The sequence below is a fragment of the Heterodontus francisci genome, chromosome 13 (genome assembly GCF_036365525.1).
Source record: "Heterodontus francisci isolate sHetFra1 chromosome 13, sHetFra1.hap1, whole genome shotgun sequence".
NCBI lineage: Eukaryota > Metazoa > Chordata > Chondrichthyes > Heterodontiformes > Heterodontidae > Heterodontus > Heterodontus francisci.
In genome coordinates this window covers 64,333,920-64,358,113 of record NC_090383.1, presented here as the reverse complement: position 1 = coordinate 64,358,113, position 24,194 = coordinate 64,333,920, and the positions used below count along the sequence as shown (strand labels likewise).

At 41.2% G+C, this 24,194-nt stretch overlaps 1 protein-coding gene across 9 annotated transcripts in view; it reads right to left on the bottom strand.

Annotated features, from left to right (window-relative positions):
- LOC137376405 (girdin-like) overlaps positions 1-22,952 on the bottom strand; it is a 413,979-nt gene extending 391,027 nt beyond the window's left edge. For 8 of the 9 annotated variants that reach the window (XR_010976210.1, XR_010976209.1, XM_068044907.1 and 5 more), the window contains exons 1-2: positions 22,320-22,952; positions 22,093-22,193 (exon numbers count right to left, since the gene is read on the bottom strand). Coding sequence is in view for 6 of the 9 variants with exons in the window: in XM_068044907.1 (XP_067901008.1) it covers positions 22,093-22,193; positions 22,320-22,379 (161 nt within the window). In the remaining 3 variants the exon portion in view is untranslated. Of the gene's footprint in view, positions 1-22,092; positions 22,194-22,319 lie in introns of those variants that run through there. The other variant, XM_068044914.1, reaches the window with a different exon arrangement.
- Positions 22,953-24,194: the final 1,242 nt, after the last annotated feature.

Sequence of the window (24,194 nt, the reverse complement as noted above, 5' to 3'; positions counted from 1 at the left end):
ATGGAGGTGTAGAGCGATTGGACGATTTTTTTTGTATTTATTTCATTTCATCTTAGTTTGTTCAGTTTGCTTACCCACAGTTTTTTTTCCATGTTTGCACTTGCTGCTGTTCAACATTCAGTGTATTAACACCTAATCTGTACTAATGCTTTGTCTTTCAACACACCATTAACATATTGTTTGCCTTTGCTCCATGACCTTTTGGTCAGCTATGTGGCCTTGTCCAATCTACACCTTCTCCTTTGTTATCTCTTGCCCCACCCCCGCTTTACTTGCTTATAACCTTTGACATTTCAAATATTTGCCAGTTCCGAAGAAGGGTCACTGACCCGAAACGTTAACTCTGCTTCTCTTTCCACAGATGCTGCCAGACCTGCTGAGTGGTTCCAGCATTTCTTGTTTTAATCCACGTGAACGAAGCACTCTAATTGAGCAATTTGGTCACTGGGTTCTCATAATTGTCTCAAATTGCTATCTGAATTATTTGCCATTTCATGCCTACAGTAATTGAAATTTAATGTCTAAAATAAAGATTTAAGCAATATTTTCAAATACAAAAAATTACATATTTCAAAATAATTTATTTAAATGTATCCATCTAATTGCCTTGTACTTTTTAATGCCTTCGTCACACCAAATGTCTGGGCTTGACATTTGATATTTTTGTCCCATTCTGTGACAATGAAATGAATTTAGATTGTACAATCTGAGCATCAGCAATATACCTTATTTCCCAGAATGCATCAGTACTAATCAGCTAACACGCACATACATTAATATTTATATCTATATAATTATATATATCTCATGCATCAGATTTTTAAAAAGTAGAGAAAAATTAGTATCCTGTTTATACATGTTCCGTAGCCATTGCTGTGTGATCTATATAATTGAGAAAGAGGCAGCCAACATCCGCCGGCCAGACAGATAGTAACAGTGTAAGCCGGACAGCATGCGAGAGGCTGTGGACAAAAGATTAAACGGGTGGGTAGAGGGTGGGGCTGAGCAGACAGGACAGCATCAGTGTCTGATTCTGATTTCAAGAGAGCTATGGTACTTTGTTTTGTTGGCGAACAATAAATGTTATAAAGAAGAAATGTCTATTCTAAAACCTATGCTACAGGAAAATTAAGGCTTACATACAGTTGTTTGTTCACTGGTATCATCTTCTTCCAAGAAGGTTGACTGCTATGGATCTCCACCTGTCTGTCTGTCCTGTGCTGCCTTACACATTCTGCTTAGGTCAACTGCATCCAGTCCAACATACCCACCATCATTTTCTCCTCTGCTTCCCTCTCCTATGTCTTCCGTTGATCTTTCCTTCCAATAATTGTCTGTCAACCTTCTGTTACAATGTCACCGAAATATTGTACCTTTCGCTCTTTGAAGTTATACACTAATTTCCTTTTTTCTCCAGCTATTTCCAGCACTTCATTAGTCTTTGTGTAGGAAATGCAAAACATCCTCCTGTACGTCCCTATCTCAAATGCATTCAGCTGATCAACAGTGTCACAAGAGTTTTGTTTACTTTATTTGAAAGGTTAGAATTCTGTGTGCTTCAAAAACAGATAAAGGATTTTTCTCTGAACATTGAATGCTGAAACATGGCGTTTGAACTAAGTGGGACAGGCTGCAAGAAACCTGTTACAAACAGGAATGGAAATGACAGATCATATAACTTGATTGCAGCATTTCAGTTTCATTTTTGCATTGTGGAGACTAGAAGGCTGGACAGACAGGAAGCAGAACAAACTGGCTGGGACCTGATTTTTTGCAGACCACCGAAGACCTCTCCCTGAAAAAGGTTTACCTCTCTTGTAAAGAAAAAATTCTACATTTGAGGTGGTGGCTGTGGTCTGCCTGGAGAGAAAAAGACCCCTGGAGAGGAAAAGACACATTTGCTGCTCTGTGGAGAAAAGCTCCTTTGCTGAGCGGAAGCCCTGCATTTTAAAAAAGGTAGCAGATTCCTACTGCCTCCAGTCTCTGAAAGATCTCTGCCTCAGGAGTGATTCCTGGTGCCTCTATGTTTTGGAAAATCCTGAAATTTAAAAAAGCTTCTATTACTATACTAGAACTACTATTACTAGACTGCTATTTCAAAACCCAAGGAGACCCGTTGCTACACTCTTAGCTGAAAGATCCGTGTGACACCTGAAGACGAAGTGCCATGAATGCCTACCCATCACAGACTGTTCAACCACTTCGTCTGGAGAGACTTCGAGTCGCATCCGACTATTCGGCTCAGGGATACCTCATCATCCTGGAATTATCCTACCAGAACCTAACAACCTAATTATTTTATTACTCCCAAGAAACAGTTGTAAACTAAAAACGCCTTTTCTCCCAGTTAATCGGTTTTTTTTTAATGTATGTGTATGCGCATGAGGGTAAGGAAGAATAAGAAGCTTGAAAAGGATCCTTTCACAGAGTTCTCATTATTGCTTAAGACTTAGTTTGTTAATAAATAGTTAATTTAGTTGTTGTTTGAAGAAACCTGGTTGGTGTGCTTTATTCTGGGGGACAAATAGAGTGTTTAATTTGGTTATTTTCCAGTAGGTGGGAAATTTTAATACACTATGACCTGTGCAGCGGGACTGAATTAACAGTGCATTACTCCCGCCTTGGTCGTAACAGTCTCTGTTTTTGTCCATGTCTTCGAGACATTTTATATAGATGACAAAATGTAGCACCTCAGCATTCTTTTCCTAAAATTCATGTTCAGTTTCTTTGATGTTAACATGTCCTTCATTTTGACAAAGCTGCTCTTGGCTATCACAATCACATCTCCCATCATATATGGGAATCTGCCCAAGATATGTGAAGCTTTTCATTTGTTTCAGGACTTGTCCATTTACTTCAATTTTCAATTCCAGGGTTAGGACTCTGCTCAGTGTCTTGGTCTTCTTCATATTCATTCTTAATCCATGTTCCACCCTTCTTGCTTTCACTTGGTTCACAATTTCCTGTCGTGCCTCTTCTGACTCTATCAGTGCAGTGTCATCTGCGCATCTCAAGTTTTTGACATGATCATACCCAGTCCTACTTTTACGATATGAACTTTATTCAAAGTGGAATCTTTGAAATTGTCCACTTTTTATAGGAAAATCAATGTGCCGAAAGATGGCTGCTGAAGGTCAGATGACTTGGCCTGTATATTCAAAGTGTCTCACAAGGGTAAAAGGATACATTCCAGTCTAAAAAGGTGTCAATTACACCCATCCTGAAACCATCCAAACATTTGTGAATTGAATGGGTTCTTCCAAATCAAAAGGTGTTGTCATGCAGGCTCCCACCTGCCAAGAATGGGGCACATTAATTTCACCACATGGACATCAATTTGAAAGTTATTGCTGGAAAGAAGCGAAGGACTGGTATAAGGGGTTGCCAAGCCCCTGGCTGGAAAGACATTTTTGCATATTAACATACAATATTAGTAAACAAAGAACCATTCGCTGACCCACCCAATACACAAAGCCAGAAGCGGTTATACCAGTCACGTGACTACCCTGCTGGCCAACTTGGAGTGTTTTAAATTGTACAGACAGTGCTTAAACTTATTTACTCCTGGACTGAGGCAGACTTCCTCTCCTGTCTGCCCCCATCTCTTTCTCATGGAACTCCAAAAACTACTTAAGACACATGAACTCCAAGAGAGAAATGTCTCTGCCAGTGAACAAGGTTTAAGCAGAATACTGGGCCCCAACGAAAGGCAAGACCAAACCTTCAATCAAGGACTCGACAGCGAGCTCAAAGCACAGTAACAAAAAACTCTTCAGATATTGCCTCAACTTTTTGCACTTTATTTCTTCTGCTCTTTTCTGTCTCTATTTGTATGAGTGTATCGCGTCTGCATGCTAGTGTAGGCATTAACCAAATCACAGTTTAAGCTCAAGTTTTAATAAAATTTCATCTTTCTTCTTGAAACCTAAGAAAGCCTGTTTGTGCTCGTTTCTTTACCTTATAATTAGAAAGCGGTGAACAAGGATTCACCAAGTGGGGAGCTAAAAACACAGTATATTTAAAAATTAAAACCCTGTTACAGCAAGACCAGGTGAAGGCTGAAAAGGGAATCCTAGACCACTTTCTCACCTGGTTATAACAATGTGAAGGAGCCACATAACAGAATTATACCCATCCAGACATCAATGGATGGCTATGGATTCCACATCCTGATCACTACAAGGTCACACCATGCAAGACAGCCATGTGTCAACGAACAAGGACTCTAATTTGATGGATTCTGACTTTAAAATGCAACTCTCTGGAGAGAAAGGGAGAGATCACAGCAACATCAGAGGGAGTCCAGGCAGGGGCTGTGGAAAGACCCAGCATAAACAAGAAGCCCTGCTGCTAATTCTACACTTCAATTTGGTGCAGCAGAGAACTAAAAGTGACCACCACTTACAGTCTGAAATCTTAACCATCAGAAATCTACAACAAGGGGCGGCACAGTGGCGCAGTGGTTAGCACCGCAGCCTCACAGCTCCAGGGACCCGGGTTCGATTCCGGGTACTGCCTGTGTGGAGTTTGCAAGTTTTCCCTGTGTCTGCGTGGGTTTTCTCCAGGTGCTCCGGTTTCCTCCCACAAGCCAAAAGACTTGCAGGTTGATAGGTAAATTGGCCATTATAAATTGTCACTAGTATAGGTAGGTGGTAGGGAAATATAGGGACAGGTGGGGATGTTTGTTAGGAATATGGGATTAGTGTAGGATTAGTATAAATGGGTGGTTGATGTTCGGCACAGACTCTGTGGGCCGAAGGGCCTGTTTCAGTGCTATATCTCTAATCTAATCGAATCTCAACAAATTCAAGACTACAAACCCAGGCCTGCACCTTTAAAAGAGATTGTTCTACTTAAAAGATTCAACAGGTTTAGCATAAACCACAAAACACCCACCGCACCAGGAACTCTTACCCTTTACCTTCTATCTTCGAGAATGTAGGAGACCATGAAGCGTGCGTGTGCAAGTGATGTTGCAAACATTTCAGAGAATGTATATTGTTCAATAAATAGTTAATCTTCTATTTTAAACCTACAAGAAAACCTGCTATTGTCAGTTTATTTGGCAAGTAAAACTCAGGCTAAATCATATTAAGTTGGAACCACCCACACCCCTTACCACCTATCCGTAACAACAGTTAACCCACCAATGTCAACCTGGTAATTCTTCTATCACTGAAGTTAGCTTCAGTGTACCGGTTGAACAGTTGAGTGCATAACTCATCCCTGGTTCACTCCTCTTTTGATTGGAAAGTTTACAAGCTGCTATCAAGTCTCATCAATATAGATCCTGAATGATCCTTTTATCATTTGTCAATTTCTAATTTAAGCACTCCATTATTTTCTGATGGTCGGCCCTATCAAATGCCTTCTCAGTCTTTAAAGCATACATACGCGGGCTTTTGCACTTACAGGTACCTTTCAACGACTACTCTCAAATGAAAGATGCCCGCTCCTGTTCCTTTCTTTGATCCGAATCCTTACTATCTCTGCTTCTATGGACTGGTCATTTCTTTTCAAAATGATTAGAATCATTTTCATCACATGGCTCATGAGGCTTATTATCCTCTGCTCTGACACTCTAGGGCTTTTGATTTTTTTTTTGGGAACTAAACAAACTGACTGCATAAAATCCTCATGTAGGAATCCTATTCTGTAAATTTTATTTTAGAGGTCTGTCAGTATCCAAATCATTCAGGGCTTTCAGGCATTCGGTTGGTATCTCCAATTCCAGGTGCCTTCTTTGCTTTCATCTTTTTGATCGTTGCACTGACTTCTGCCTCTATTATCTCTAGTCGTTCTCTTCGCTCTGATGGTACCAATTCACTTGTCTTCAAAGTCATACAATTCTCTGATGTACACCCATCATTTCACCACACTTTTTCAAAGAGTTCCTTGCTCCTTCTTTCTTTGGCCTCCTTATCTCGAGAGACAATGGGTAAGCGCCTGGAGGTGGTCAGTGGTATGTGGAGCAGCGTCTGGAGTGGCTATAAAGGCCAATTCTAGAGTGACAGGCTCTTCCACAGGTGCTGCAGAGAAATTTGTTTGTCGGGGCTGTTACACAGTTGGCTCTCCCCTTGCGCTTCTGTCTTTTTTCCTGCCAACTACTAAGTCTCTTCGACTCACCACACTTTAACCCCGCCTTTATGGCTGCCTGCCAGCTCTGGCGAACGCTGGCAACTGACTCCCACTACTTGTGATCAATGTCACAGGACTTCATGTCACGTTTGCAGACATCTTTAAAGCGGAGACATGGACGGCCGGTGGGTCTGATACCAGTGGTGAGCTCGTTGTACAATGTGTCTTTGGGGATCCTGCCATCTTCCAAGCGGCTCACATGGCCAAGCCATCTCAAGTGCCGCTGACTCAGTAGTGTGTATAAGCTGGGGATGTTGGCCGCCTCGAGGACTTCTGTGTTGGAGATACGCTCCTGCCACCTGATGCCAAGTATTCTCCGGAGGCAGCGAAGTTGGAATGAATTGAGACGTCGCTCTTGGCTGACATACGTTGTCCAGGCCTCGCTGCCATAGAGCAAGGTACTGAGGCCACAGGCTTGATACACTCGGACTTTTGTGCTCCGTGTCAGTGTGCCATTTTCCCACACTCTCTTGGCCAGTCTGGACATAGCAGTGGAAGCCTTTCCCATGCGCTTGTTGATTTCTGCATCGAGAGACAGGTTACTGGAGATAGTTGAACCTAGGTAGGTGAACTCTTGAACCACTTCTAGAGCATGGTCGCCAATATTGATGGATGGAGCATTTCTGACGTCCTGTCCCATGATGTTCGTTTTCTTGAGGCTGATGGTTAGGCCAAATTCGTTGCAGCCAGCCGCAACTCTATCGATGAGACTCTGCAGGCACTCTACAGTGTGAGAAGTTAATGCAGCATCGTCAGCAAGGAGGAGTTCCCTGATGAGGAATTTCCATACTTTGGTCTTTGCTCTTAGACGGGCAAGGTTGAACAACCTGCCCCCTGATCTTGTGGGGAGGAAGATTCCTTCTTAAGACCTGAACGCATGTGAGAGCAGCAGGGAGAAGAAAATCCCAAAAAGTGTGGGTGCGAGAACACAGCCCTGTTTCACGCCACTCAGGATAGGAAAGGGCTCTGATGAGGTGCCGCTATGTTGAATTGTGCCTTTCATATTGTCATGGAATGAGATGATGATACTTAGTAGCTTTGGTGAACATCCAATCTTTTCTAGTAGTCTGAAGAGACTACGTCTGCTGAAGAGGTCAAAGGCTTTGGTGAGATCAATAAAAGCAATGTAGAGGGGCATCTGTTGTTCGCGGCATTTCTCCTGTATCTGACGAAGGGAGAACAGCATGTCAATGGTCGATCTCTCTGCACGAAAGCCACACTGTGCCTCAGGGTAGACGCGCTTGGCCAGCTTCTGGAGCCTGTCTAAAGCGACTCGAGCAAAGACTTTCCCCACTATGCTGAGCAGGGAGATTCCACGGTAGTTGTTGCAGTCACCGCGGTCACCTTTGTTTTTATAGAGGGTGATGATATTGACATCGCGCATGTCCTGAGGTACTGCTCCCTTGTCCCATCACAGGCAAAGCAGTTCATGTATTGCTGAGAGTATAGCAGGCTTGGCACTCTTGATTATTTCAGGGGTAATGCTGTCCTTCCCAGGGGCTTTTCCACTGGCTGGAGAATCAATGGCATCACTGAGTTCCGATTTTGTTGGCTGTACGTCCAGCTCATCCATGACTGGTAGAGGCTGGCCTGCATTGAGGGCAGTCTCAGTGACAACATTCTCCCTGGAGTACAGTTCTAGGTAGTGCTCCACCCAGCAGTCCATTTGCTTGCGTCCCCTGATTTAGATTTGAGGGGGGCGATCTTCTTGATGGTTGGCCCAAAAGCTCTCTTAATGGCATCATACATTCCTCTGATGTTTCTGGTGTCAGAGGCCAGCTGAATATGACTGCATAGGTGTTGCCAGTAGTCATTTGCGCAGCGCCTGGCTGTTCTTTGTGCAACGCTTCTGGCTGCTTTAATTGCTACGGATGTTAACTTGCTGGGGGCTTTCTTGTAGTTCAACAGTGCAATGCACTTAGCGGCTATTACAGGTTCCAGCTCTTCAAAATGAGATTGAAACCAGTCTGCATTTCTCTTCGCACATTTGCCGTAGGTGGTCAAAGCTGACTCATAGATGGCGTTTCTGATGTGGGCCCACTTTGTCTCAGCATCCCCTGTTGGAGTGTTTTGAAGGGCTTTTTCAAGTGAATTTAGAAATTTTTGTAACAGCTGTGGATGAGAAATTCTGCTAGTGTTGATGCGCGGGCGTCCCTTCTGCTTGGAGTGATGCAGCTTCTTTGGTTTGAGTCTAACCTTGCTGCACACCAGGGAGTGGTCGGTGTCGCAGTCCGCACTGTGGAAGCTGCGTGTGATTTGAACGCTGTTTAAAGAGGCTCGCCTTGTGACAATGAGGTCTAGCTAGTGCCAACGACACGATCTTGGGTGCCTCCATGAAACCTGGTGACAGGGTTTAGTGTGAAAGAACGAGTTGGTGATGCAGAGGTTATGATAGGTACACAACTCAAGCAGTCTCTGCCCATTCTCATTCATCCTTCCAACGCCATTGCGCCCAAGGCAGGAGGGCCATGAGTCATGGTTGGCCCCGACCCTGGCATTAAAGTCCCCCAGCAGGAACAGGTGTTCGGTGTTGGGGATGCTACTAATGATATTATGGAGTTCCTCGTAGAACTGGTCTTTAGCTTCAGGTGGGGAGCAGAGTGTTGCAGCATAGATGCTGAGTAGGTGTACTGGACCAGAGGTGGTGAGCAGTCGGATGGACAGTACGCGTTCCGAGCCATTTGAGCGAGGAATTTCTGATGGCGAAGCCCACTCCATGCTGTCTTGGTTCTTCAGGATCCCTACCAGAAGAAGGTGTAGTCTTGCTCTGCTAGAGATTCACTCGCAGGGAGGCTTGTCTCCTGAAGTGCTGCAATGTCTACATTTAGTCTCGTGAGCTCGTTGTTAATGATGGCGGTCTTCCGAGAATCGTTGATTTGTGTAAGGTCTTCCGACAGGCCAGGACACACAGTTCTGACGTTCCAGCTTGCAAAGTGAAGGGCTGGTACCTTCTTTCCTTTTTTCATGTTGTTTGGTGCGGTGTTGCAGTCCACTTTTCGGGCAATGACCCGGAGCTCCAAGAACCCATTGAAGCAGGTGGACTGTGGCGGGACAGAACCTTATTGACCGGGGGCTGCCCGGTTTGAGGCGGGCGGTAGCTGTCCAGTGAGGTGCGATGACCTCTCCCACCAACAAAGGCAACCCATGGCACCCAATCTCTACGCCAACTGAGCTGGACTTATAACCCGTAACTGCTGCCTTCCATGTTGTTTCAGTCGCTGTGAGGCAACTATGGAGTGACCTCTCCATGGCGCATGCCTGGGCGAATGTATGGAGGTTGAGAGTTGCCCAAGCGTCAAAACCCCCCTCTCGGCCTTTCTGGTGGGGTCCAAAGGAGTGCAGAGCACGACGTTTGGCACCGGTATGGCTGCAGGAACTGCCGAAAACATGCCAAAGGTGACACATGACCGCGTACGGGGTTCCGCTCCGGATTTTCTGTTAGGGTTTACTCCCTTAGCCTTGGTCTCTCCCGAGACGCCCACAAGGCAGTGGGGTTGTTAGGGCCCCTACACAGGTGTAGGAGGATGCCGGTAGAGGGGGGGGGGGGGGGGTGTGGAAATGAGCTGAGAGAGTGTGGAGCTGGGATAGGGAAGTGTGGGGTGGAAGGGGGGGGGGGGGGGGGGAACAAAAGTGTGTGCAGGTAATAAGCCATTTCTTCAGTTCCCACCATCGACGCCTGGAAAGCTCATCCGCGTCCTTCGGGAGGTGAGCGACAGCCTCGGGCGCCGGTACCAGCATTGCCAACATAGCTCAGAGAGTATCTGCAGCGCAATCTCCCGCGGGCACTTTGAAGTTGCGGCCGAGGAGCCGTTCGTGGCTTTTTGCGTGTTCGGGGCACCTTTTCGCAAGGCTTCCCCTCTGTGATAGACTTATTTCCCTGGGGGTCCCGCTGCTCCTTCTTCTCTACACTGGACTTACCGCACGCCGTGGCCGCGGACACTCTGGACTCTTGCTCCTTATACAGCCACTAATTGTAGTTATTCTTTTCTCATCATGTCAGTGCTCTAACTTTCTCATGCAATGCGGTCATATTATGCCTTTTCTCCAGTTCTATTTCCTTGCAACACTCTTCATACCACTTTTCATTGGCTGCTCTACATACTTTTCTTATCTGCTTTTCTATTTCGTCATATTCTTATTCTGTCTCCTTTCTCCATCATATCTAGTATTTCAGTCATCCACTCTTGATGTTTCCTCCTGTCTTTCTTAGGGACTGTCTCATGCGCTGTTTCAACCTTTCCCCAATGCCTTTCTTTCGTTTCTTTCCCCCCACCCACCCAAGATCTTGATCTTTCACTTCCTGAAGTAAAACTTCATACTAGTTAGTAATCTCCACAGCATACTTCTCATTTTCCTCTGTTTGTCTAGGTTGGCTTGGTCTTTCTTTTCGGGATTTCCAGCTTGATCTTCATTACAAGCAGGCAGTGATCTGAATTGATGTCTGCACCTGGGTAAATGAAGGCATTTTTGATGCTGGTCTTGTACCTCTCATTGATTATCAGAAAATCTATTTGATTTCCGTCAACATCACCTGGACTCTTCCAGGTGTACAGTCTTCTTGGGTGTTGTCTGAAGAGTGTATTCAAGACAATCAAGTTGTTTTCCTCATAGACCTCCATCGGGCATTCACCTCTGCTGTTGTGTGTTTCTGGCCCATACACTCCTATCACATTTCCACACCCCTCTCTGCCAACTTGTGTTCAAATAACCCATGACTATCAAAATGTTTTCACTCTTCGGGTGCTTCAATGCTTTTTTGCACCTCCTCATAGAATACTTCGATTTCATCACCGTGATCTGCCTGGGCCCATACAGTAGTAAATACACAATGCTCATCAGTTTCCCTTTACATTTTGCCATAGTCACTGATATTGGCCAACCCCCCTGCATTGCTCTTGCTACCTTCTTTGTCATCATTATTCCGTCTTCATTCTTATGTTCACTGCCACCTGAGATCACCACCACCTGCTTTCCTTTGTCTATTTTACCAGATTCCATCTATCTAACTTCTGCCAACCCTAAAATGTCTTAACATCTCTTTCACGCAGTTGCCTATTTTATCACTCTGGTACAGCGTCCTTACATTCCAAGTTTCAAGAGATCTTGTCTGGGTTTGAGTGTAGCATCAGATGGTTGACTTTCTTCCGAGTTTGGGTTGCCCTAGTCATTCACCCAGCTATTCCTATTTCCCATCTTCTTCCATGTTCCTATTTAAAGTAGACATCTCTGCAGGGGGCCCAGGTCTGCCTACATCACTACTAATTATACTAAATTCCATGACTAACTATGGGTGATAACATGTATACACACACACACACAAGCAAAAAGAATTCACAGTAAAGTGAAGCCTAAATCAGAAAGTTGGTAAAGAAAGTGACATACTAAAAGTATTTTTCAATGAATGGAAGGTTCAATCGTCAGGAAGACAGGGGAAAATATTGAAAAGTAAAACAAGAAGAAATCCTAGAATAATAGAAAAATAGGATAGTTGTCAATGACTAGCAATGATGGCATGGTTTATTTCCAGTATTCATTTTTAAAATTTATGCCAAGATCTCAGTAGTACAAGACAGATTTGAAATGAAATTGTTTCACCAGAAACAACTGCAGCAAGATTTTAGTTAGATGATAGAAATTAACTTGGATAGAGCTGTAGTATCCAATACTATTTGTTCTAGAGTACAAAAGGGTAGAATCTAATGAGAGCCATCAGTTCACAGTCAATAACTCATTAAGGTACAAGTTGGTTTGAGTGGATTTGAAGGCAGTTTGTGTGGCACCATTATGAAAGAGAAGGAACAATCTGCAGGAAATAACAGGGTCACGAGTTTGACTTTGGTAGTAGGGACACTGTTGAGAAACCATCATGGAATTGAGAGAAGAGGGCAATGCCACTTAAAGGGACATGAGCTGCTAGTCAATTTTGATTATGAGTCATGATCACCTGAAGCTTGCTGGCTTACTTCAGGGCAACAAAGAAGAATTTCAGTTTTTCATGAACTGGCTGGGTTTTTTTTTAAAAACCACTCCATCGCATCAATGACTGCTTAGGGCAGTTATAGTGGATATGGAAGTCTTTTCTCAACATTATTTTCATTCAGATGTTCTTTTTTGAATGCTTCGAAACAAGTCATTTGCAATTGAACAGAGTTCTACAGCAGTAAAGATTTTAACTTCTTCCGACTGCAACTGTAGAGTTAGTGCATGTTGCTGGTCTGAAATGATGCAGGATTTGCTGGCATTTAACCTACTGGAACCAATATAAGAGCAAACATTGCTGGATCACATCATCTATTAGAAAACAAATCCCTGTGCAACAGCAAAGCTTAATATAATAGCTATTCTGCCAAGTTCATCAAAAAAGGGACAACGGATCATATGCTGAATTAAGACATGTAACATTACATCCTTATGATGCTCTTGAATTTATGCTGCTGAGTCTATCAAATCACAAAAATAATGTTTATTTGCTCTCATTCATCGTTCATACATTTAGCATTTATAATTAATGTTTATAACTGCTATTGCTTTAATTACTACTGTAGGACTAAAAGGTATTTTCATTAAAAGCAAAGACATGTATGCTGAATAGTGTAATCTCTGGAAGATGCTTTTTACATAACTATTCAATTCATGTGCATAGTCATTACAAACTTCCAACAGCGGTTTCCCTTTCATCTCAAGCTACAAAATATTGTGCACTGAACAAAATGTTCCCTAGCAACCACATTGCAATTAACAAAAAGGAAACCTAAACTAGCCAATTACAATGGGCTGTTAAGTCATACCCATGACAAGGAGAAACAACTTTTCTTTGTTGCTTTAAAGCAGCATCTCAACGTTACTATGGATCTCAATTCACTACATCTCCTAATTTATTGACCCGTTCCAAGACCTAAACTGTATTTGTTTGTACAAATAGATGCATTAAAGAAATACATTATCCATGTGTTATTTGGTTAGAGTCATCCAAATACTAAATACTATGAATAGGTCTTACCAAAATAAGCATGCATTTAAAAGATGGTTATTCTAATATGCTTTTTTTTAAAAAATTACTGTATATTTAAAGAACAGGTGATAAAATCTACAACTATACAATATTTGTTAGTTACTAAGTTTTAAAGCATAATATTTTGCCTCATTTGATATTCTAAATAAACATTTTAAAAGAATTGCAATATAATGGATAACACTATAAAATTCTAATAGGACCACCGTTGAAAGATACCATTATGTCATCCCAGTGCTCTTCCCTGAGCCCATGGAAAACAGGTATAGTAACATGAGATGTAGACCTATCAAGTCTGCAAAGCCTACATCTGAAACATTAACCTATCAGTTCTTTGAACAGATCTTGACTAACATTGTGTTTCCAGCATTTTCTGTTTTTGTTTCTGCTTTTCCTTGATTAGATTTCTTGAAATTTCATTTCTTCCTGGCACTTAATGACCATTTGACTCTACCTAATGCATAGATTCCCCAACAAATCTATTTCCATTAAAAATGGAAAATCTACAATTTTCCACAAATATGAATTAACTATGTCTGACTTAAATACTTGTCAAATCAGTCTTAATGGCTCAGTCAACTCAATAGGTAGTCCTCAGTGGCTGAAATACAGTGTAACATACTAGCATTGCTTGCAAGTGAAATCAATATTTCATATAATTATGATATTCTACAAAAAAGTAACATTTTCTAAATAATACATTCACAAAATAGAATGGCAAAAGTGCCATAGGCTAACTTGATTGTCAGTGTGCAGATTCTTTCCAGGACAGTAAGCATACTACAAATGAATGGAATTCTTTGTAAACTAGAAAATTAGAATGCTTCACTGACAAGGTGCCTGGTGAAATAGACCAATTCTGCACAAAAATCAATAAGCAGCACAGTGCAAAGATGACCTACAGCTATTTGCATTTGAGTAACCTACTTATGACAACTGACATCAATTTCATTTGAACTGGAAGAAACCAGCAGTGCAGTCCTTCTCAAGTAGAAATGCAAAGGCATAATTTGACAAATGAAGAACGGGGAAAAAAAGTGATTAACCTCACTTCAGGAGCCCATCAAAAAAGTAATGCTGTCATACAGTTAACCGTTAGGAATCACTGACACATTGATCAGAATTCACTGGATCTGAAATTTGATAACTTAATGGGAGCTCCAGCACAGTCTAAATCCAGACTCCAATCTAACAAATATCTGACCATCTGTCAATGACTGGATTTAAATCATGAGTCCACCAAAAACAGAGCAAGTTTCGTGTGCAAGATGTGGTATTAAAGACTCCACCAACTAAATATTTCAAATATGATTACAAATAAGGCCTGGAAGATTTTTTTAAAAATGGAAAACCACTAACTTAGCATGCCTATTTCAAATAAGTAGAACACCTAAAAACATAGGCTGAAATGAGCAAATTAAATTTTTCAAACAAATCAGTTGTCATTCAGTGCTGCCATAATATGGAAGGAAACACATCTTTGCAATGAGATGTAGAAAAAAATTTATATAATGCCTTATAAAATCCAAATTACTCCTACATCTAAACACACAATTATTTACAACACGGGTGGTGCCATTATTTAATTTTCCTTTGTTTATTTATGATTTGATTTTCTATTAGCTGTGTTCCTCTAAAAGGGGAACACTTTAAATAATTTTGAGGGGGGATATTGGGAGCAACGCAGTGTTTCCTTATGCTTTTGTTATAATTAATATAATTACTTTTAGAAGTTGAGCAGTTGTTGTTATAGACAAACTCAGTTGACAAATAACACGTAATAAGTTAATCAACTGGTTGAGAACGGAATGGTGGCCAGAACATTTCAGCTTTTTTGAAGAGTGCCATGAATATTTTAACACCCAAACGAACAATAAGAAAAAAGCAGATGGGTGAGATTAAAATGAAGCCCCAGGAGAATTGCAATTGAGAGTTGAGAACAAATTATATAAATAAGTTATTCTGCATCATACCTTTGCGCAGGAATGCCAGCCTATTTTTATGTACTCAGGTTCTGGGGTGAAACTTCAGGCTCTGAGGCAAAAGAGCTACCAAATGATCCACACTGACACACAAGCAGAACAAAAATCAGCAAGTGGTTACACTAAAGAAAACAAAAAAAATGGAGACCAAAGCAAACAAGAATGGACTGCTAGTAATCCCCCAGAAACGAATAAATTACTGCATTTTCTAACTGGAAAGGGTAATGCTTTCTATGGGAAGCATTAACTGCTGCCAAACACCAATATGAAGTATGTGTAATCAGCAGCATCTATATCTAGCCTCAGAAAATGATTGTGAAGTAAAATAATAAATTTAGTTTCTGACGCATACACACTGTTTGCCCATCGAGGTGATAACATTTTTGTGATTATTTTATGAAGCTAACGTTTTAAGAAAAAGCCAAAATGTTTAAATTGATTTATTTTTTAAGACAAACATATATTTGATTTTTAATTAACGTAATAGACTCTGAAAAAAATCCACTGCTCAAAAAAATGAATTCTGCAAGTCCTAATATTTGCCTTTTTGGTGCATTTCTAAGCGTCAGCAACTTTGTTGTCAACAGGAAACCAATTACTGTACTGTATGTCAAGAATTTGGTTGTGTTTAAAATGCATACTGCAACACTTGCCAAGTCCAAACATCTAAAGTTGAGATACACAAAACAAAGAAGATGCTTTTCACAATTTCCTTTTCAAAGTAATTTATTCTCCGATCAAGTATTTGTTTTTTTCTACATCATATTTTCAGTTCTAACACCTCATCAGGTTGATGAGTTGCTTCCAGACCTCTTCCATCATCATCTTTGGATGAAACCTGGCATGCAATCATGACTCATCACTTCCCTTTCTCCCTAGAAAGACACCATGATTTCAACCCAATATTCTTCTGATGAACATAGATCAGAAATCAAACTATATTATACACTCATAGTCCAAAGTGTTCCAAAGTACAGCTTCACCCAAGATAGTGTGAAAATATGTCAGAAGTTAGATTTAGTACTGTCAAAATATTCAGTGATGCGGAAACCAAAGATCCATGTTATCTTAAGTCTTAAAAACCAATTGTTCTTTCAGAACTACAGAAAACTTATGGAATCAAACTACAGAATATAAAAAAACAATTTGGCCCATTAAGGGTTTTCTTTAGTTAGGTCATCCATTTTAATCCCCTCTCATACATACGAATTAGGAGCAGAAGTTGGCCACTCAGCCACTCAAGTCTGCTCCACCATTCAACAAGATCATGGCTGATCTGTTTGTACCCTCAATTCCCCATTCCCACCTACACCCCAAAAATCTTTCACCCCCTTGCTTATCAAGAACCTATCTACCTCTGCCTTATAAGTATTCAAAGACTCTGCTTCCACTGCCTTTTGAGGAAGAGCGTGCCAAAGACTCATGACCCTCAGAGAAAAGATTTCTCATCTGTCTTAAATGGGCAACCCCTTATTTTTAAACAGTGACCCCTAGTTACAAATTCTCTCAAGAGGAAACATCCTTTCCACATCCACCCTGTCAAAACCCCTCAGGATCTTATATGTTTCAATAAAGTCACCTCTTACTCTTCTAAACTCCAGAAGATACAAGCCTAGCTGGCCAACCTTTCCTCAGAAGACAACCCGCCCATTCCAGGTATTCGTCTAGTAAACCTTCTCTAAACTGCTTGCAACATATTTGCATCCTTCCTTAAATAAGGAGACCAATACTGTACACAGTACTCCAGACGTGGTTTCACCAATGCCCTCCGTAACAGAAGTATAACCTCCCTACTTTTGTATTCAATTCCCCTCGCAATTAATGATAACATTCTATTAGCATTCCTAATTATTGTCTGTATCTGTATACTAACCTTTTGCAATTCATGCATGGGGGAGGCAGTGGCATAGGGGTAACGTCACTGGACTAGTAATCCATAGCCCAGGCTAATGCTCTGGGGACATGGGTTCGAATCTCACCTTGACAGATGGTGAAATTTGAATTAAATTAATTAATCTGGAATTAAAAGCTGGTGTAATGGTGACCATGAAACCATTGTCAATTGTTGTTAAAAAACCATCTGGTTCACTAATGCCCTTTAGGGAAGGAAATCTGCAGTCCTTACATGGTCTGGCCTACGTGCTACTCCAGGTCAACAGCAATGCTGTTGACTCTGAAATGGCCTAGCAAGCCACTCAGTTCACAGGCAATTAGGGATGGGCAATAAATGCTAGCCTAGCCAGCGACGCCCACATTCCACATACAAAAAAGGACTGGGACAGCCAGATCCCTCGGCATCTCTGAGCTCTGCAATCTCTCACCATTTAAGTAATATGCTTCTGTTTTATTCTTCCTGCCAAAAAGGACAAATTCACATTTTCCAACATTATACTCCATTTGCCAGATCTTGGCCCACTCACTTAATCTATCTATATTCCTTTGTCGCCTCATGTCCTCTTCACAACTTACTTTCCTACCTATCTTTGTGTCATCAGTAAATGTAACCACATAGCTTCAGTACCTTCATCCAAGTCACATATATAATATATAAAAATTGTAAAAGGATGAGGCCCCAGCACTGATCTCTATGGCACACCACTCGTTACATCTTGCCAACCAGAAAATGACCCATTTAGGCCTGCTCTCTGTTTCTTGTTAGCTAGCCAATCTTCTATCCATGCCACTGTTACCACCTACACCATGAGCTTTTATTTTCTGCGATAACCTCTGATGTGGCACCTTAACAAATGCCTTCTGGAAATCCAAGTATAGTACATCCACCGGTTCCCCTTTATCCACAGCACATGTAACTCCCTCAAAGAACTCCAATAAATTGGTTAAACATAATTTCCCTTTCACAAAACCACGTTGATTCTGCCTGATTCCCTTCAATTTTTCTAAATGCTTTGCTAGAACACCTTTAATAATAACTAACATTTTCCCTATGACAGATGTTGTTAACTGGCCTGTAGTTTCCTTCTTTCTGTCTCCCTCCCTTTTTTGAATAAATGAGTTACATTGACTATTTTCCAATCTAACGGAACCATCCCCAAATCTAGAGAATTTTGGAAAATTAAAACCAACACATCAACTATCTCACTAACCATTTCTTTTAAGACCCTCGGATGAAGTCCTTCAGGACCCAGAGACTAGTCAGCCCGCAGCTCCAACAATTCGCTCAGTACCACTTCCCTGGTGATTGTAATCTTCTCAAGTTCCTCCCTCCCTTCCGTTTCCTGATTTACAGCTATTTCTGAGCTGTTACTTGCATCCTCTATAGTGAAAACCGATGCAAAATACCTGTTCAATTCATCTGCCATCTGCTTATTTTCCCTTATTAATTCTCAGACTCACTGTCTATAGGACAAACGCACACTATGTTAACCTTTCTCTTATAAATATCTATAGAAACTCATTGTTTTTATATTTCTAGCCAGCTTTCTCTCATTCCCTAATTTTTCCCTCATTAATCTTTTAGCCATTCTTTGCTGTTTACATTCTGTCCAATCTTCTGAACTGCCACCCATCCTTGTGCAATTATATGCTTTTAAGTACCATCTTTAACATTTTTAGTTAACCACGGATGGTGGGTCCTGCCCTTGGAGTTTTTCTCTCTCGTTGTAACATATCTATTCTGTGTATTCTGAAATACCCCCTTAAATATCTGCCAATGCATCTCTATTGACCTATCCTTTAACCTAATTTGCCAGTTCACTTTAGCTAGCTCTGCTTTCGTGCCCTCATAATTGCCCTTATTTAAGTTTATATACTAGTCTTAGACCCACTCTTCTCTCCCTCAATGTAATGTAAAATTGATTCACTGCTGCCTTGGGGCACTTTCACTATGAGGTCATTAAATAATCCTACGTCATTGCACAATACCAGTTCTAGTATAGCCTGCTTTCTGGTTGGCTCCAGAACGTGAAGAAACTATCCCAAAAACATTCGATGAATTCATCTAGGCTACCTTTGTCCATCTGATTTTTCCAGTCTATATGTAGTTTAAAATCCCCCATGATTATCGCCGTACCTTTCTGACAGGCTTCCATTATTTCTTCCTTTACACCCCGTCCTACCATGTGGTTACTGTTCGGGGGCCTGTACATCACTCCCACAAGTGATTTCTTGCCTTTATCATTTCTCATCTCTACCCAAACCGCTTCTACATTCTGGTTTCTTGAACCTAGGTCATCCCTCTCTATTTTGCTAATACCATCATTAATTAACAGAGCCACCCTCCACATTTTCCGAGTTCCTTTCCTTCCTAAAGGCAATGTACCCTTCAACGTTCTTCAGGTCCCAGTCTATATCATCCTGCAGCCATGTCTCTGTAATGGCTATGTTTGCACTCAGTTCATCTGGTTTGTTTTGAATGCTACGTGCATTCAGATATAGAGCTTTTAGTTTTGTCCTATTATTTTATAACCTCTAACCTTATCTGATTTACTCTTAGATTTGTACTCACTGCCCCTTCTGGTCAGTCTATATTTTCCCATATTAATACCTTTCTCTCTTGCCTTGTCTCTACTCTGATTTACAACATCTTCCCAAATTTGATCCCTTGCCCCCAACTATTTAGTTTAAAACACTCTCTACTTCCCTGGTTATGCGGCTCGATAAAACATTGGTCCTAGCATGGTTCTGGAGTAGACCGTCCCAGTGGTACAGCCCCCACTTTCCCCAGTACTGGTGCCAGTGCCTCACGAACCATAACCCATTTCTACCACACCAGTCTTTGAGCCATGCATTCATTTCTCTAATCTTATTTGCCCTATGCCAATTTTCACATGGCTCAGGTAATAATCCAGAGATTACCACCTTTGAGGTTCTGCTTAACTTGGTGCCTAGATCCTTATACGGACTATGCAGAACCTCGTTCCTTGTCCTGCCTATGTCGTTGGCACCTACATGGAGCACGACAACTGGATCCTCCCCCTCCCACTATAAGTTCCTCTCCAGCCCTGAGCAGAGGTCCCAAACCCTGGCACCGGGCAGGCAACACAGCCTTCTGGACTCTCGCTGTTTGCTGCAGAGAACCGTGGCTACCCCCCCTCACGATACTGTCCCCTACTACCACTACTTTATACTTTTTGCTCCCCCTGCGCGAATGGCTTCCTGTACCATGGTGCCATGTCAGTCTGCTCATCGACACTACAGCCTCGCTCTTGTCCATGTAAGCTGCAAGGATCTCAAACATTGCTCAACTGCAAGGGCTGAGGCTGCTCCATTCCCACCTTCTCAATGCCCTTACCTGTCTCACTCGCAGTCACACCGTCCTGTCCCTGACTACTGACCAAATCAAACAACACAATCCTAAGCGATGTGACTGCCTTCCGGAACAAAGCGTCCAGGTAACTTTGCGCCTCCTTGATGCATCACAATGTCTGCAGCTCGGCCTCCAGCTCATCTACTCTGTGCCGAACTTCCTCAAGCCGCAGACACTTACTACAGGCGTAGTTGCCATGGATTCCAGGAGCTCCCACACACTGCAGCCACGACACATCACCTGTCCTGCCATCTATATAGTGTTAATTAAATTACATTTATTTTCCTGAATTTTTAGCTCCCCTCTTCACCAAACTCCCTCACTCACTGAACTCCCCTCTTCACACTGTGCAGACAAGCAGCACTGGAGACCCCTGAATTTATACTCTCTGAAAAACAATGAAGAATCACCTTTGCTAGAGCTCAGACACCAGTATAAGCTGTGTACAGCTACTCAGAGCTTGCATATCCCTGTTTAAAACTAAGAAACTTAACTGGCCTCTTATTTTATAGTAATTTTAGTTAATTGCTAAATGTAAACAAAAATTAGACTTGAGAAATTAACCCTTAAAATCCCATCACTTATTAAACTCTCTTCTTCACACTCAGTGCAGACTCTCCTGCTTACTCCCCATATTCTGAGAATATCCTTCACTCCTTTCCTTCTTGTCTGTCTATGTAGCTTTCCCTTAAATGCATCTATGCTATTCGCCTCAACTACTCCATGCGGCAGCAAGTTCCACATTCTAAATACTCTTTGGGTAAAATTGTTTCTACTTTTTTTTTAAAAAATTGGATTTATTAATGACTATCTTACAAATAATTGTAATTCCCTTTTTAAAAAATCAGTCTGTTTCAACAGCTGTGGCAGAAGTTACACATTCTTAACACTCTAAGTAACCTTTTCCTAACGATTTTAAGTCAACCTGCAATCACCTGCCATAAAGGTATTTTTTAATCAAACTGATAAATTATGTGCAAAACTGATGCAGAAAAGAGGCATATACAATCAATGCCCTCCAAAAAATCCACAACCTGTGCCTAGTTTCTATTAATGTGTTATTATTAGTATGGTACACTTATAACTGAATCAGCTTTATTGTGAGAAGATTAATAGAAATTCTGCAAGATATCAGTTGCACTATAAAGTAAATTCAGGTTATCAACAAAACGCCCATATTTAAATTATACTGCAGGAAAATAATCTGTAGGACGTCTCCAAAAATATTCATATACGATGAGCACTTAAGCATGGGAAAAAAAGTTAGCTCCCATAAAGGAAGAGCCCAGCATCCGAGAGCAATATACGTGCTTTCACGAATGACATCAACTCTATTATTTGCGAATGGGATGAAATGCTGTATCAGCTTGATCTTGACCATTAAGTATATATGCCATTCGAAATCATATCACTCTACAGAAGGCGAGCGGGTGGGGCGCCGAAATAACAAGTAAAAAAACAAAACGAAACCCTAGCCCCCAGGGTATATCTTTCTATCAAAACGTAATTTAGAAATTCTCTACAGAATATCTGTCTCATCGAGGGAATGTCAACGACCTTGGGATTCGTCTCAATTAGATAGATAAACCTTGAAGATTCACATCTTACATGCATTTTTAAATATGCAATGTACAAAAACACACGAACACATGAAAACTAAAATTTTCAAAACGCGTGTAGATGTGGATACTTACATTTGAACCATGATGTTGCTAAGAAATATGCCGTCAACCAACTCCATGTATTCTGAAAGTGCTCCTGCATTTACGGGCGCTAAAGCCCCGAAAGTCTTCACCTAAAGGAGTGGAGATTTAAAATAAAAATTTATTTTAATGCAAACATATTTAATATTTACATAACCTGCACCGTGGGTTACAATTCCTCAATTAAAGATCCGAAAGAAGCAGTCAAAAGTGCTTACCCAAGTTACTAAGGGATCCGACATAAACTGCTCCAGAAGCGTAGTAAAATCGTTCTCCATTTTCAATGAACAAAAAAGCAAAGATTTCTTTTAAACTGTAAAATCCACTACCGTTGCCTGTCGTCGTATTTCCACTTCTTGCATCCTATCTATAAGCGAGCTCTAATTTCACAAAGTACCCATTTTAAGCAGAGGCCCGTTTGAATCTTGATCATTTGCAATGCAACTGAGACGTCACCAAACTCATTTTAGTACAAAATTTTGATTTAAATAATTGTCTGCATCACTTTAGGAAAACCGCCCTCTTCCCGCAACAGACACGAATTCCTATGGAAAGCCGTCAAACCACAATTATTTGCAACACTGCGTCTCCTCTCTCGTCAACTTAACACAAAACATGAGATTTGAAAAACGAACACTTATTCTCCAGAAAAAATAATACGCTCAGTCATCATCTATCTTTTGTTTTAAAAGGAGAATAAAATAAGATGAAGCATTGATATTTGATGTTTCCGAAATAAATGCCAACATCCCTAACGGAATTTTAGATATCACCACACGCGTCTCCAACTGCACTGAGCTCCAGCACGAGCCAACTAACGGCCGTGGAACATCACTCGCCAAGCCACCTCACCGCCCTGCACGAGCTTCTCTCACGCATTCAACCATCCTTTGAGATTAATCCGCCTCACCCCTCCCAAAATGTATCGCTCCGCTGTCTTGCTCTGCGGGAGACTCACATGGAAAAACAAGTCCGCCATGGTTGGGCATTTTAATAGATCAGAAGGTTGAGTGGTGTTCGCCATTTATATGCAGGACTATTTGTATTGTACTTATAGGTACATGGTAAGATTTTAAAATGTTTATTGGTTATAAAATGCTTCACTTTGTGCTGCATCATTTTCATTCAGTTATCTACTCGCGATTTTCAGAATTTGTATTTTATGCGACTAAGATTACTTTGATTTATAGTAAATTATGATTTTTTTGAGAATAGGTAACATTTTGTAAGTTATATAGATCGAACATAATGCAAGCTCCAAAAACAAAGAAGGATCAATAGTGACGCCTAACGGTGCGGAAAACGTAACATAACCGGAGAAACTTTCCATGTAAATTTCATTATATGTTCATAAACATTCAAATGCTTAGTTAACAAAGTCTTTCCCCCTTATTAATTCTGCCTACTTAAGTTGAGCTATCCTTCCCACCCCGATTTGCGAAGGAACTAAGGAAGAGATAATGCAAGATGGAAAAGCACAGCTGCCCTTTCCTTTCCGCTGGAGCGGAAATGCTGAACAAAAACCATTGGAACATGTATTTGCAACCAAGTTTGTGAACCAGTTATATCACAGTGCACGCCATACCACCATTTAGTAAAATATATAACTATAGATACAGAAACACATGCGTAGATCTACTGTAGCGCTATTCACGCATAATCAGAAAGGAACATGGGAGTGCGGCTTACAATGCAATACATAAAATTTACTGATACATCACATGACTGGAGACAAAACCATTACACACTTTAATGATACTGAAAAAATATATAATTGTATTTAGTTGTAATATTTTGCCTATTGTCTTGCAAAATTTTCTTAAGGGCAACTAAATTTAATCTTCCCTTCTAAAAACTTTTAACAAGTTATTTGCATTGTAAAATATATTTTATGTGATACATAGAATTTACTGAGGTTTACAGTGCAGAGATAGGCCGTTCAACCCAATTGGTCTATGGCAGTGTTTATGCCCTAGACCAGCCTTCTCCCACCTTACATCATTTCACTCTACCAGCAAATCCTGCTATCCTTTCTTACTGATGTAGCTTCCCTTAAATGCATCTATGCTATTTGCCTGAACTCATATGGTAGC